Source organism: Melozone crissalis, unplaced genomic scaffold (assembly GCF_028551555.1).
Source record: "Melozone crissalis strain CALT ecotype California unplaced genomic scaffold, PUWL_Pcris_2 ptg000013l_1, whole genome shotgun sequence".
Classification (NCBI taxonomy): Eukaryota; Metazoa; Chordata; class Aves; order Passeriformes; family Passerellidae; genus Melozone; species Melozone crissalis.
The window spans coordinates 8,913,710-8,929,031 of NW_026535791.1; the positions used below are offsets into that span (position 1 = coordinate 8,913,710).

At 35.0% G+C, this 15,322-nt stretch overlaps 1 protein-coding gene across 4 annotated transcripts in view; it reads left to right on the plus strand.

Annotated features, from left to right (window-relative positions):
• The window catches only part of NBEA (neurobeachin), a 452,437-nt gene that overhangs the window by 172,692 nt on the left and 264,423 nt on the right, over window positions 1-15,322 (plus strand). For 3 of the 4 annotated variants that reach the window (XM_054272359.1, XM_054272362.1, XM_054272361.1), the window contains 2 exons: window positions 398-836; window positions 12,142-12,296. In XM_054272359.1, the coding sequence (XP_054128334.1) occupies window positions 398-836; window positions 12,142-12,296 (594 nt within the window). The remainder of the gene's footprint in view (window positions 1-397; window positions 837-12,141; window positions 12,297-15,322) is intronic. The other variant, XM_054272360.1, reaches the window with a different exon arrangement.

A 15,322-nucleotide genomic window follows, 5' to 3' on the forward strand; every position in this document is an offset into this window, starting at 1 on the left:
ATAAGAGTAAATTTTACAGTAATCCAAAAGCATAAGTGATTGCAATTTTCCTTTCTAGTAGGCTCAAGGATCATAGAGTTCTGCAGTTGATAGCTTATAATTTTTAAGTGTTGTTTTTGCGGGCAGTATTTTGCTGTTTGATTACTGTGTGAGTAGTGGCCTGTAGTTTCTAAATGTCACTGAGTTTGTATAATGCAATTTTGGGCTCCCTCTTCCAAGTCTGTCTATATGCCAAACAGCTGCTGGAGGTAAAATGTTTTGTATGTAGAATGAGTTTTTAAGGTTTAAAATACTGTTATTTGTTGCCTAACACATTTCTGTCATATAAAACCTTATGATCATATTTTATGGGAAAATATCAAACTAAATTTTGTTCATAATCTCTATTTTGCTGCAGAGACACCAACTGCGTTTCCAGAAAATATCAAAGACAAAGAAACACCAACACCCGTTGAAGATATTCAGCTGGAAAGTTCTATTCCTCATACAGATTCTGGAATTGGAGATGAACAGATGCCCAATATTTTGAATGGGACAGACTTGGAGACCAGCACAGGTCCTGATGCTATGAGTGAGCTGTTGTCTACTTTGTCTTCAGAAGTGAAGAAATCTCAGGAGAGCTTAACAGAAAGCCCCAGTGAGATTCTGAAACCTGCATCATCAATATCCAGTATCAGCCAAAGTAAAGGAATCAATGTCAAAGAAATACTGAAAAGTCTTGTGGCAGCCCCTGTTGAAATTGCAGAATGTGGCCCAGATCCGATCCCTTACCCAGACCCTGCACTGAAGAGAGAAGCTCAGGCTATACTTCCCATGCAGTTTCACTCATTTGACAGGTATATGGTTGGGCTCATTGTTTGATATTGATGTAATTCAGAAGTTTGAAGGGCTTTTATTTCTTCAAGAAGGTCATTCTACTATTGGTTGGTATTATAGTATGTTAAAAATAACAGCACTTTGTCTCCCATTCTGCATTACCAACAGACCACACAGTATAGACAAAAGTAATTCACCTTGTTCTTCTCTGTTAGCAGTGAATAAAATTCTATTAACTACTTGGAAAACAAGCCTCTTGCAAAGAAATATATGTGCAATAAAATCTTTTTTTCTTTAAGACGCTATTTTAGTGAGGAGGAGGAGGGGCAATATCTGCTGATACAGAACAGATTGTGCAGAAATTCAGTAGAATATTCTTTCAAAGGCTTAAATCTTAATTGGATCCATCATTGAACTGTTTTCTGGTACTGAAATGCTTTGACCATGGCAAATTGTCTGCTTGGTCATGGTGGAAACCAGTTTCCTTTTAGGTCTTAACAACAGAAGCCGTTAAAGTTCAGAAGTTAGTGCTTAAAACTGAATTCAAAAATATTTCCACAAAGAGTCCTTTATTGTTGTTGTTTTTTCTTGGGCTGTATCTTCCTGTTTTCTCATGAATATGCTTGCCTTTAAATGTCCAGTCCCTCTCAGTCATCCTGAACACAGAGATTGAGCTATTTTGGAATTCTCATCGTCCTTCCAGAAGTGTAGTCCCATCCATTGTGAGTTTAGACCTAAGTCTTGTGAGCGTTTATGCGATTGCATTTTAGATCCATTCAGTTTCTTCATAAAAACATTTTTAAAATGTTAAAAATTGAATCAAGGCTTAAAGACAATTAAAGACATGTCTTTTAAACTTGAAAGTCTATAAGTTTATCAGGCAGGTACAGGTAAATTTCAGGGAAGTAAAACACTGAAGGAAATAAATAAGGCAGTAAAGGGTTACATTGTGATTTATGTGGAAAAAAATCCTATATTTACAGAAAACATGCAAAATATAATAAATATCTTCCCTGAATCTTAAGAAAAATAATATTCACTGTTTTCAACATAACATAAACAGCAAAGTGCAAGAAGGTATGTCAGAATTTTAGAAAAAAGTGAAGTACTTTTCCATTATAAGGTCCATAAAAAAATCTGATGTCTTGTCTATATATATAAATACTGCTTTTCTGAAATAATTCGATTAACAATCAGATAGTGTCTGTTGTAAGAAAGATGATTTTATTAAGACATGAAAAGTGAAATATTTTTTAGAGGCAATGAATATATCCCTTTCTAACATTTTAGGCCTTAAATAATATTTTAGGTTGTAAGACTTCTCTAGAGAAAGCTCATTTAAGAGGTTTCTCATTAAGATTTTTTTTTTTAGTTCATCAATCTGCATATTTTTTTTAGATTGATTTCAATATGGAGTGAAAAATAGTTTTTTCTTCCTATAGTGTGAAGATTTTTTCCTTTTCCTCTCTGATGGTCCACTATATTCCAGAATTCATGCTTGTACATTAAGCAGTATAAAACATCATGCTACATGTAAAAATAACCACACCTTAACTGTAAATGTTACTTTATCTGAATTTCTGCCTGGGTTAATAAGAAAAATATTTCATTCAGAGAGCAGTGGTTGATTCACAAAATGCCAGACACCTAAATTAAAAAGGAGCATATCATCTTATGGGATGTCTTTGTCATTGTTAGAGGGAACTTGACATAAAGGTGATTGAAGACATGAATTTTAGTGTGCATTTTTAAATTATAGCTCTATAAGAAAGCATTTAAAACTCCAAGGGCCTGCAGTCGGTTGGCCATACCCTTTATTTAATGCGAGCACCTCCATTTAATTGTTCTTGCAACAATGTGACTGCTTGTACCTTTTGAACATCATTAGTAGAAGATAATATAGAATTATTAAGAGGTGCCTCGTGTTCAGAACTTATAAGTTTTGATAGATATTTCGTACTTAATAAGTTTAGCAGCTAATGAGTTTAGTGGTTTGTTTTTTCCCTGGCCTGTTATCCTGCCAACTAAATTTGATGATTGTAAAAAGTGCATCGCCGTGTTGTATCTTGGTAGCATACATTGTACATTCAGCCTTTGGAATCATTCACTTCTTCAGAGGAAAAAAAAAGAAGTGGTAATGGGTGAAGTTTAGGCAAAAGAATTCACTTTTACATCATTTTTGGTGGTTTTTTTTCTTGTCTTAAATAAATGACCTTGCTGTCTGATTTTGATGAGTGAGGTAGATGATGATTTTTAGTATAACCAAAAACTATGAAGGCAAAAATGACACATTCAGGCAAGTCCAGCAGATTGGGGAATGTTACATTCTTTTATCCAACTAAACAAATATTTTTGAACTGTGACCGTCTTGATAAAAATACAGATGTTCTTAGCCCATCAACTTAGACCTCAACTGACTAGTTCTACTCCATGGCTGCATTATTGAATGATGCCCATTGATCAAGCAAGTATTCCTCTGTGCAGGTTTTTCATATTTCCAGAGTACTTACTTGACCACTGTGACAATGTTTGGAGGCAAATGTGGATGGCGATGGAAATTATGAACGTGGAGCAGATTCGGATCCTGACGCTGAAACTTTTCACTGGGGATGAAACAGGGGTTATGGGGGAAAAAACTTTGAATAGTATATTGAAAAAATAACTGAACAAGTTTAAGTATTAATTGACAAAACAGCATGAATTTTACCTAATGGTGATTTTGGAACATTTTACTTCCTCTAATATCCCAATAACTATTGAAAAACTGAAAAGAAATTACAGTAGGATTGTCCTTACATGCTCACATAAATGAAATTGTGTTTACAAATATAAAATAATAGTTAAATGAGATAAACTGTTAGGGTGCTTTTTTTAAGCTAAAACTATGCCTGTAAACCCTATTTCTGTAGGATCTTTTGTTGTTGTAGTTTATGCAGCTTTTAGTACTTCACTGAGAAGCGTGGCTGTTGGTCATCTTTATTGTCCCTGAGGAGAACCATGAGCAATGGAGTGTATTGTTTTGTCAGGTTCTATTTGTTTCAGGTTTTACAAAACAAGCACAGTGATTCCATATTTATAACCAAATCTAGGTTAGAAGAATGTGTTTTTCACATTAATCTGAAGATATTCTTAGTCCTTTTGAAGCAATTTTTTTTTTTGGGTTGTTTTTTTTTGGGTTTTTTTTTTTTATTTGGATGTCTGAGTGCCTAGCAAAAGAATAGTTCAGGTAATTTTCTTTAATTATGACCATAGATGAAGGGTAAACACCATGTAAAGTAAAATCCTGTAAATAGAATTGGAATTGAGAACTATATTTTAGCATTTAATATGATGTGTTTTTCTCTGCATGTTCTTTTAATTGTACATTAATAACGTGTCCATAAGAGTAATTTTGTACGAGGCTACCGCATATTCTCCCGTGGAATTTGCGCAGTTGTAAATGAAACATAAAAGCAGAATGTTACCCAGCATGTTTTATCAAATGGGAGCTGTGTGTAGCTAATGTATGCAGCAGTTCAAGTGCTATCAAATGTAAATGATGAGGTGATATTGATGAAAGGAGGGGATTGAGGTCTCGGGGGGCGCTGATGACGGATTGAACAGAAGCGGCCTTGCGCCGCACGTAACTCAAGTCTGTCGTCTTCACCACTCAAAGCCGTAATGGGAGGTGGCAGTCTGAAATGAGTTGCCACGGCAAAGAGTATTATTTTTGAAATGCTTTCACACAAATCACTAGGCCCTGCATACAACTTAGTTTCATGCTTTAATGTCATCAGGAGGCACAAATTGGTGTGTCTAATTGTTTGCCACCTGCCAGCAAAATGAGCTGCCAGGCAGCCAGACGGGTTTGATTGTCTGTCAGCTCTTCAATAGATTGAGAGTGACAACATCAAAAATTTCACTTCAAACTCTGAAGCTTTGAGCAGCTTTTCAGAGACCTCTTCCCCACAAGTGCTTCTGGACAACTGCATTTTTCAATTAGTTTTCAATATATTGCTGCCTTCTGCCTCATCTGTCTTAAGGTAGCTGTAATTACATTATGATCTATATAAACAGATTTCTGGGACACTAGAGCCTGGATCCTCAAAGTTATGACATGTCTTTTAACGTCAGACTGAATTTCTTGAAAATGGCATCCAGGTTGACATTTTTAGAAGCAAACACAAAGGGTGATTTCACCTAGATTTGTGACTAATGGAGCATAACTCACCTGTAATTCTTTTGTGCCTTCTTATCTTCTGTCTGACAAAATTCAGTCCATCTTATTGATTTTTAGGGTTTGGGGATTTCTTGTTTCTTTTTTTTTTTTTTGGTCAATTTGCATTGGTCCCACTAGATGCAACCTAAGTCATAGTTTTTGAATTTGTTTGTGAGTCTACTTAGTATTGCATTTTGAAGCTTACACTTCACTCTCTACTTTTTTCTAGTAGAAATTTCTCACAAGGGTGCTATTATTGAAATTGTGGTTGTGGGGATTGCTTGTGGCTTTGTGTCTCATTCATTATTTTTTCAAACTGAGGTAATTTACATATATTTTCTGGTTTTAGAATTATTTCAATGGGAAGAATGCTTGTATAAGGAAATCTTGAGTTCCTAGAAATTAAAAGATCAGGGGTTTTTGCTGCTATTAAAGATGTGATTCCCTTGTAATCCATTTTAATTTCACAAATTGAAAAATTATGGGTTTTCTTAGTTCACATGCTTGGTGAAATCTTGAGGAACATATTTGGGAATATTTTGGAGAACACATCTTTGAAGTTCTTTAGTTTTTATTTTTGCATTTTTTTCTTTATTCCCCTGACAGAAGGACCTTGGGGTCAGTTTTAAAGGTTCTAGAAAAGGTGGACAACTTGTGAGATCCAGTCAGGTCTCGTACATGTCCTTCCCATTAATACTGAGACAGGTGGTCTTCACAAATATGAATATTTTATGTAGGTATGCTATATTGAGAAGGATTATTCAGAGAATCTATGTGTTTTGCTAGAATACAGTGGTGGGGTGGGTTTTTCTCTTTTTTTCCTTTTTTTAAAATTTTATAATTCACTGATAGAATGGGAAAAGATAACTGTGAGAGAAGATGCACTGAAGGTTCAAATAGAGAGGTGCAATGTCTATCTGTTCTATGATGTCCTACCTTTGGGAGATCATTTGTATGCAGTGGTCTACTAAGTCATTTAAATAGGAGGCCATATTTCTGTTAGAGTGATTAGTCTCCAAATGATGATTGCTGAAAAACAGATTTGATTTTCCTGAAATCTTATTAAAAATTTGTCATGGATAAATACCTTTTAGTCTTCTCCCAACAAAAATGGTTGCTTTTTAAAGTTAATTACAAATAATTGAAGAAAAATAGGGCAACTTTCCCATGAATCAAGAAGGGACAGGTACAGGTGCTGTCTGTTCTTAGGCACTGCAGTCCCCATTACTTTGGGTGTCACAATAGTGTGTGAACAGATGAATGAAAAACCTAATCAGTAGTGTGGGAATTAAAGGACTCATCTGGTTCCAGTTCACTCACGGTAATTTTCATTATCTTTGTGCAATGGAGACTGGTCCAAATAAAATATTTGACAGCTTCTGTAGCATATATTTTTCTAAGGTAGCAGTAAAAATACACTCCAGAGAATGAGGTAGGGTTTCAGATCCTGTAGGGAAGAGGGCTGAAGTTGCATTGTCTGTATTCCTAAAGAGTGCCTTAGTCACTCATTTAGTAAATATAATAAAAGAGAAAGGGAAATCTCATTGCCACATCAGCTGTTTGTTTAGGAAAAATGTCATTCTAAATTTATGAATAGGTTCAAGTCAACCAAAATTGGGTATATCAACCCAATTATTTTCACTGAGTTGTAATCATATTTCCCATATCTATCATGTAGCAATCTATACACAGGTAGCTCTTTCAAAACACTTCTTATCACCTGTGTAATATGAACCTTTTCATATTAATATACGTGGAACTGTAGGTATATCTGGCCTGAAGTTGATGAGGAGAAACCAGTATCTCCCTACTCTCTGATATAATTCACTGGCTATATAGATGAAAATTGAACTGCATTTTTATCTTGCTGTTTATCCCTATCTGCCTTCTTTTACAGGACTGATTGTAGCTTTTTAGCCTTTCTTTTTTTTTCCCCCTTTTTTTCAGTATTTATAAAGGATTAGGTTCCTCACCCATATTTATCTATACCTCATATTGATTGTTTCTTTGAGTTTTTTTTCTATATTTGATGATGTTCCTGACATTTAATACATAACATGTTCACTTAGATTTTATTCACTTTCTTCAAACTTATTAAACTTCTAGTATTTCCCATTTCTCTGTTTAGCCAAGACCATTAATCTTTCCTGATAATTAGCTTTTTTTATCTTTTAGTGTTTTCCTTGTTTCCTGTCAGTATTTTAGATCATTTTAGATGCTTCAAGTAATTTATCCTGGATGCAAAGGATGGAATTTCTTTGTGAATAAATACTTGCTCCTCTGCTTGATCCGAGACTAAGAATCAATAATCTTAATGGCATTGTCCTAAAACCTCACCTGAGATGATTTACTTTCTTCTAGTTAGAAACAAGCAATTTTTGTTTAGTAGATTAGGATCATTTAATGTACTTTGAGATTTGGAGGTTTTGGTGCATATGTGGAATCAAATGATTGAAATAATCCGTAATACATGGATATTCAGCACTAATATTTCATTTGCATCAGTCCCAACAATTACATCCTTCTGTGAACCTTCCATTTGTCTTCTGCAATTCATGTGTAAACCTCACAATTTTTTAATCCCTTTTTTTCCTCCATGGCTTTATACTCTGAGTTAAACCTTTCCTTCTTGGTATCCGATGTATCTTATCTTAATGCAGTCAGCCTAATTGAAGTTTTTTTTAAAGTAGGCTTCAGAATACATTGTTAGTACATAGTAACATTGCAGGCTCAGATCAGAGTCTGGGGGTGAAATTGGAAAGAACAGAGTGTAAACAACAATATAAATGTTTCATAGAGGACTAGATAAGTACAGAGATATGGCCAATATAAATAAATTTTAGAGAAGGAATATTAAGCTTTCTTTTCAGAGATTAAGTTAATCTAGCTGTAGGAGGAACAAGGTAGCGTGTAATATAGCAGACAAATTGCCACCCACTTTCTAATGTGATTTCTTCTGAAACCTCTGAAGTTGTGTCAAACCTCTGTTTGACACAGAGCAATTCTATGAAATACTTGCCTGAAGTCTGTGCTGCCTTTTGAAGAATACTTGAAAAATCCTCACGCTTTCTGCTGCTGTGGGGGAGGAGAGGAGGAGCAAGAATATTAATTCAGCCTTAAGAGGTTTCACATATCCCACAGGAGAGTAAAGTGATTCTAATTTAATTGCTGCTGCTCAGATAGGTAGCTCAAGACATCCAGTATTGAAGGCTTATCTCTGACCTTTACGTTGACCACAGTGATTAAGTTGGAAAGCCTTTAAATTTTAAAATAGAGAAGAGATACTGAATGTGAATTGCAGAGAAAGAGAAAATATAGAGCTGCATAATTTGTGTGTCACCTGCACTGTGTAGCTCAATATTTAAGTAAAGTCAATTTGAGAAAGTGGTGGGGTTTTTTTTAATTTCCATTTTCTCTTTTTGCATTTCAATGCATTAATGGTATTATTTTCTATCTAGTTATTTCATGCAAATTTCTAAACCCCAGAAGAATCCTGTAGCTATTTGCTGAGGTTATTTAATGAACCAGCAATGCATAAGTAGTATGTGGGTTGAATCAACAACACTCATCTTAAGCATGATATGAATTATGATGACTTCAGGCTCAGGTTTAAAATTGGTAAAGGACACTTGGAGTAAAGGAACAGTGATTAGGAGCCACAGGTATATTTAGGATTGAAAAACACCCAAGGAACACAGAAATAAAAATCAGTTGCTACAGACAATTACTACTAAGTCTTTGCTGACTACATCATTGGGAATCATTTGAGACCACGATGATGTGATTCAGACAACTGTGGGCCAGTTTGGAATATTTAGGGAGTCTGAAATATGTTTTACAAAGTAAGGCCTAAAATGAAATACAGAAGTGCATATAATCTTTTCTTCTAGTCTGTAAATTTCTGTTCCTTCATGAAAGAAAAACCTGAATGCCTAAATAATACATGTAAAGCATCTATCACAGTAAAATCATTCTTCAAATCTTATGATGCTCAAGTATAACACTTCTTTCATAAGTCTGTTGTTTTTTTTTTTAATTTTCCTGTTTTCACTGTAGGTGCTGTTGGAGTGGTTAGATTGGTTAAAAGAAGAGTTTATTTACTTGAAGGACAGTCATTCTCTTTCACCTTTCTTGTTCTGCTGTCTCTCTTATTGTTTTACACATTTTTTAACCACTCTATTGTGTTGTTCATACAGTTTTTCTGTCTGCTTCATCTAAATGTCATTCTGTATTCACTCACTGTATTTTGTTTTATCAGTAAGAATGAGACATTTTGACAAGGTCACCATGTATGGCATGTCAGAAAGCTGCATTTTCTCTCAGTCTGGGATGATGTCATCACACTGATTTTCCCTATTCTTATGGTAGAGAGGTTTCTATTGACATTTCTTGATAATTTGTTGTTTAATGGAACCTGACCTATCCTAACGTGGTGATTTAGATACACAAAACAATGCCAACTATGGGTAGAGCATTACATCTGTGGGATATAGGAAGGATTGTCCTTGCTACAGAAGCAGTATTTCAGTTCTAAACTACACTTAATATGGGTCCCTTCCAAATCAAACTGATCCTATTACATCTGGGAAGTAAAGCTGACATGTGTGATCTTTGCTATGGAAATTTAGGTGATTTTTTGGACACTCTGAAAAACCACTGAGCTGTTTAAATATGAGGAGGAATACCTTGAATTTAGCTTCATCTTTAGAAAAATAGCAGGAAAAGAGGAAATACTTCCACAGAGATTGTATTGCCAATTTAACAGATACTAATACCAGACTTTATATGAGGGGGAAATTGTTTTTCTTGAAATAAAATACATGTCTTTCACTCCCACTGTCTTACATTTGGGAACCCTGGAATGAGTGTGTGTCTAAGGAGTCTGTTCAGCAGTCAGGGATCCTTCCTGCTTGCATCCAGATAAGAGGTCCAGGGTCTGCTCCAATGGCATGGAGAGTGTGGGATGACAGCTGTCAAGTCTTCCCCATATCTCCTGTGTTATTCATAAGTTGGCCACTCTTTCCAGGTTCTGTATATGCCTTTTTTACCTTTATGGACCTGCCAACAGCCTCTCTGTCCTTCCCAAGCTCTTTGAGTCATCACTCTTCACAGTTTCTGTCTGCAAGGTCATCTTGTGAAGCAACATGTTGGCCTGTGGTCTTGGTGACCTGATGATCCATGTGCCATTAGAATAGGCCAGTCTAAGACTCCTTTTCCTCCTGTGTCTTTCCTTCCTGTGCTCCAGCATAAAAATACTCCCATTCATTCTTCATTCACCCTTTCTATTGCAATTCTCTACCAAGGTAGAGGGTAATGACAGTGGTTTCCTTTTGAAATTAATATAATTGGGAAACTCTCCCACCTGAGAAAAAAGCTCTGATTTCTCCTTGTGTTTTTATGACATTACAAGGACTTTGCTTTTGAGTACTTATTCAGTATTATAACCCAAATCCAAATATTTGATTGAGGTATTAATTGAAATAGAGATCTTTGTATGTAGATTGGGGGTAGCTTTAGGACATTTCATGGTATTATGGAGCAGATTTATCTAACCCCTGCAGACCCAGCTTTGTTCAGCTGTAGCTCCTGCTATGTAAACACTTAATATGAGCAGTGATTGTAAGATTATTAACTACCAACAAAAGCAATTATTTTAGGGTCACTTATCTTAATCAATAGCTATTGCACTGTTCAAACTCATCTCCTCCTAATGTAAACGGATTGAGACAAAAACCCAGGGACATGCCTAGACTTACCTCTCTAACAGTACGTGCTTCAGGGCAGGGGTAGGCTGTTGTTCAGAATGCAGAGACTTTGACCTTCTAAAAAGAGTGAGGGAAAAAATGCTAATGGACTGTTTTGTACACTGTCACTACCAGTCTTTAAAATCCAGGGAGATGGAGTATTTAAACATATAGGACAAAAGTGCATTACGCTAAAACATTGTGCCACACCCTATGATTCATTATATGCCATCATATTTACACAAAAGTGTAACAAAGGAGCTTCTTGAGTAAAATGTGACTTCTTCACCCTAAATAATTGCCTTTACTTGCTCTTTTTTTTCACAATGATTAATTTTAAAGAAGACTGTATCTACATAAACAGAAAATGTAACAATGATGGAAATATATTGTTCAATATTATACAAATATGATTTGTTTCAGATTTGTTTTTCATTCATGTTTGCCACTGAAATAGACATTTAAGGAGAAGGGGGTTTTATACATAAATGGAAATATTAAAAAGAAAAATGTAAATATAATTTCTTTCACTGTGAGAGCCTCCCAGTGTTGAAAAATTGTGTCCAAAGACCAAGTCTTTTGGTCTTCCTACTTAAAAAACCCCTAAGTGTGATTTCAAATTAGCTTAAAAAATGTTTTTTTGAGTGCAGTATTTCCTGCTTATATTTGATATTATGTTGGATTTTTTGCATGAAAGCTCTGTTCCTCTGTTCTCTTTTTAAGAGCTTCAAATTCTCTGAGCTTTTTAAACCTCAGCAATATCAATACTATGAAAGCAAGTATTTATTGTGTGGCATTATTGCTGTTCAATGTATATCATGTGCTATTGATTTAGATTAGGATGAAAGAAGGCTGAATCTAAAATTGTTTCTTAGTCATCTTTGTGAAAGACCAATATATTCATGGTACTAAGGAATAATCTACTGTATTCAAATGTGCAGCTGAAAGGCAAAAAATTTGTTATCTTAGGTAACTTCATTAGGATCAACAAATTCACAGTCTTTATGACTGCATGCATATAGACTTCTAGCCTGCTGGCATAATTTCTGACAGCTAACTTTATCTTTGCAAATCTAGAACACATTGCAGTGTTACACTGTTGATAGCAGTGTTCTCAACATGTTGAGATGGTAGTGTCTTTCCATTTTGTGGGTGTTGGAAGATAAATTAGGTTCTTTGGAGTCACATGAAGCTGCAGAATAAGGATAGGACTATGGTTTTAGGGCCTGTTAACAGTTTTACCACATTTCAGGAAGATTAAGAAAATTTACAATATTACATATTTCTCAGCAATGCATTGTACAACAGCGTAAACCCATCAAAATCAAAAACTCTTCCTGGTTCCCTTGTAATTTTAGTAATCTGTTGTTCCTTTATCCACAGGAGTGTGGTTGTACCAGTGAAGAAACCCCCTCCAGGTAGTCTGGCTGTTACCACTGTTGGAGCTGCCACAGCCGGGAGCGGGCTGCCACCGGGTAGTACACCTAATATATTTGCTGCAACAGGAGCTACACCAAAAAGTATGATTAATACAACAGGTATTGTCCTTAAATATTCTTGTGACTCTCATTTTGTCTTTGTTTTGTTGCCTTTTGTGGTCTTTTGTTTTTTAATCATCTTTGTGTTGCTGTTGTTGTAGTTCCAAAATGAAACTTGGAAAGGTTAAACCTTGCCCTTTATTAGAGACAGTGTTTTATCTTGGTCTGAATTTATAATCTTTAATAGTGCGTAGTGGACTTACACAGTCTTAAATAAGTTCATAAATAGCCTCAATATTGTTTTGTAAGTGTTGTTTAGAATTGAAATGAGCTAACATTTCTAGTGCTGTGCAGTTGAGGATGTTTATATGATACATACCAATTAATCCCTTCTTATGTATCAAATAAAGGAGAGGCAAGTAGCTACTTAATAAACATATTGTAGAGGGTGAATATTTTGGACAATTACTATTTGACAGTGAATATTATGCTCTTTTTGGGAAGTTTTTTAGTAAGAAACAATTTAACTGAATTCATGCCTTCTCAGTAGTTGTTTCTTTTGATCTACAGAAGGACTAGACCTCCTTTTAAAATTATTTTTAATACTAGTAATGGGAGCCTGTTGACAGTGGTGACTGGTTTCCATTGAGAAAGAAATCCTTACTGAGAGCAATGGATATTTAACTTAAACTCCTTTGAAGTATCTGATTATAGTCTTTTTTCTTTCTAAAAAAAGCAAAAGCACTTGAGAAAAGAGCTCTCTTCAAGGATATCACAACTTCAGTCAAGGGTTGAGAACGTGAAAATCTCTCTGGGGTTGCAGAAAAGAGGAGGGGATGCTTTTGGCATCCTTCTGCTTTCTGGACTAATATAAGCTCAATTTTTTGTTCTTTCCTTTTGCAGATTACCTTTAATATCTAGTAATAGAACTTTGATTTTGTTAAGGATAAAAAAAAAAGAGCCTAAAATCTAACTTTTCTGAGGCAGATGGGAGGAATGAATACTCTGAATAATGTTATTACTTCTCTCAACAGCCCATTTGTGTAGACACGTATGTTAATCTTGAATGGGTTTCCTTTTAGGTATTCTTATGTTGTGCAAAGAATATTTCGCACTGGAAACCTTGTTTTCCAAATGATACTGTATAGTAGTAAGCTTTTCAGTCTTCTTACTGATTAAATATCTGAACTATTTTGGCTGAGATGTAGTAGCCCTTGATTGTAAGTAATTGCATTTTAAAAATCAGTTATTTCCCTAATACTGTTCTTAGTAGAGGGCAGTATTGCAGATGCCATGGTACATGTCTAGATTAAAGGCTCCTTTTTTGACAGATCTTACTGTTTCTTTTTTTATTTATGAAATTGTTTTTGATCCTAATCTATGGATTAGCTTGATTAAATGAAAAGTACTGATTTAATAGAATTTCAGCAAGTGTGAGGCTTAATTAGAACTATATATGTACTGAATTCTGTAGAAAAGCATTATATGAAGATTCAAATTTTTTACGATTTAAGTTTTATATTAACATTTTAGAAATGCTAAACATATTATTGACAGTTTTAAAAAAAAGTAGTATTCCATTGAAAATATTTAAATAAATATTAGATTAAAATGCTCATTTTGCCATTTTTAATTAAGCTACACCTATGATAGCCAAAACAGTGACTCATGTATGTCAGTTTTTGAGACATATCGACTATCTAAAAACTTTCTGCTTTATATACTTTTAATCTGTGAAATATCTATGTTAATAATTATTTTAAAGTAGTGCATAGAATTGAACAGCACCTTTTTTTTTAATTTTTCTATGATAGAAAGGAAACAGAATGCAATTTCTTAGAAACACTAGATGTCCCCCCAAACCTATTTACAGTTCTTTTTACAGTATGTCACAGATACTCTAGAAATACATATAGAAATAGTTATATCTATGTGATGGGTAGCACAATCTCTAAGGTATATTCTGTGCTGGACTTATGTGAAAGTTGTTTTTTCTTAGTTATTCATGGGTTATAGTTGGTGTTTACATTCCATCTGCCATCACTGTCACAGTCTATGTCACGTCATGACTTAATGAGATGTATGTTACTAAAGTCCTTTAGTGCTGTGAATTCATCTTTGGGGAAATAGGTTTTCCTCCTTCATCTTTTTTTGCAAGAAACTGCCTTTATAGTTTCTTAGACTGGATTTCTGTAATTCATATCCTGATTCTTACTTCCATGTTAATGCAAAGGTTCTAGATCTGTTTGATCATCTGGAAGCCTAGCTGGTTGAACAACTTAGCAACTGCATTTTTAAACAAGCTTCATGAGGAAAATTTCATTTTGGAAGGAAAAGGGAATGAACAATAAAAATATGTATATAGGAATTAAACAAGTGAATAAGTACACAAATGCACACATGGAGACACATATATATACACACATTTATGTGAAGGTTTAATCTTTCTTAAGATATCTTATTCTCAGTTAAGTTGCTGTGATTCCCATGTTGAGAGAGATGGCCTACTTTATACTTTTGTGTTTCTCAGTGTGTTACTGCTAAAACTGACCAGAAACAAGGAGTTAACAATTATCATTTTTGAAAATGGCCAGGATAATGTCATTGATCTCTAAACTGGGGTTCTTCAGCCTCCATTGCTAACTAGGATAAATCTTGTTGCCTGCCAGCCTCTTCTCCAGTAGCATTGCAGTCCCTCAGGCTTTGAACTCCCAGTCCAAGACTGTTTGTAGCCACCTCTCTTGCAGTGGTGTGCTGCAGAAGGACTGTGCAAACAGGGACAGCATTTATCACAGCACTCTCACTGCTCATGGCCTCTCTGAGCTTTTGCTGGTTTGCTTCAGAGAGGCTGAGCTCCCAGCACTGTTTCAGCAAACATGATAGATTGGCATTCAGAGTCTAAGTTTAGCCCTTAGCTCTGACCCAGATCACTTAAAGTATAAATGTATGCTCTGTGTGCATAGCTTTTTTTTTCTGGGCAGCTGTTCACAACCCGTTAAAATGATACCCCCACTGTCCTCCTTACTTTTGAGATCTTACAATTCTCCTTGACTCAAGGAAGGAAACAGAAAAATTATAATTAGGGT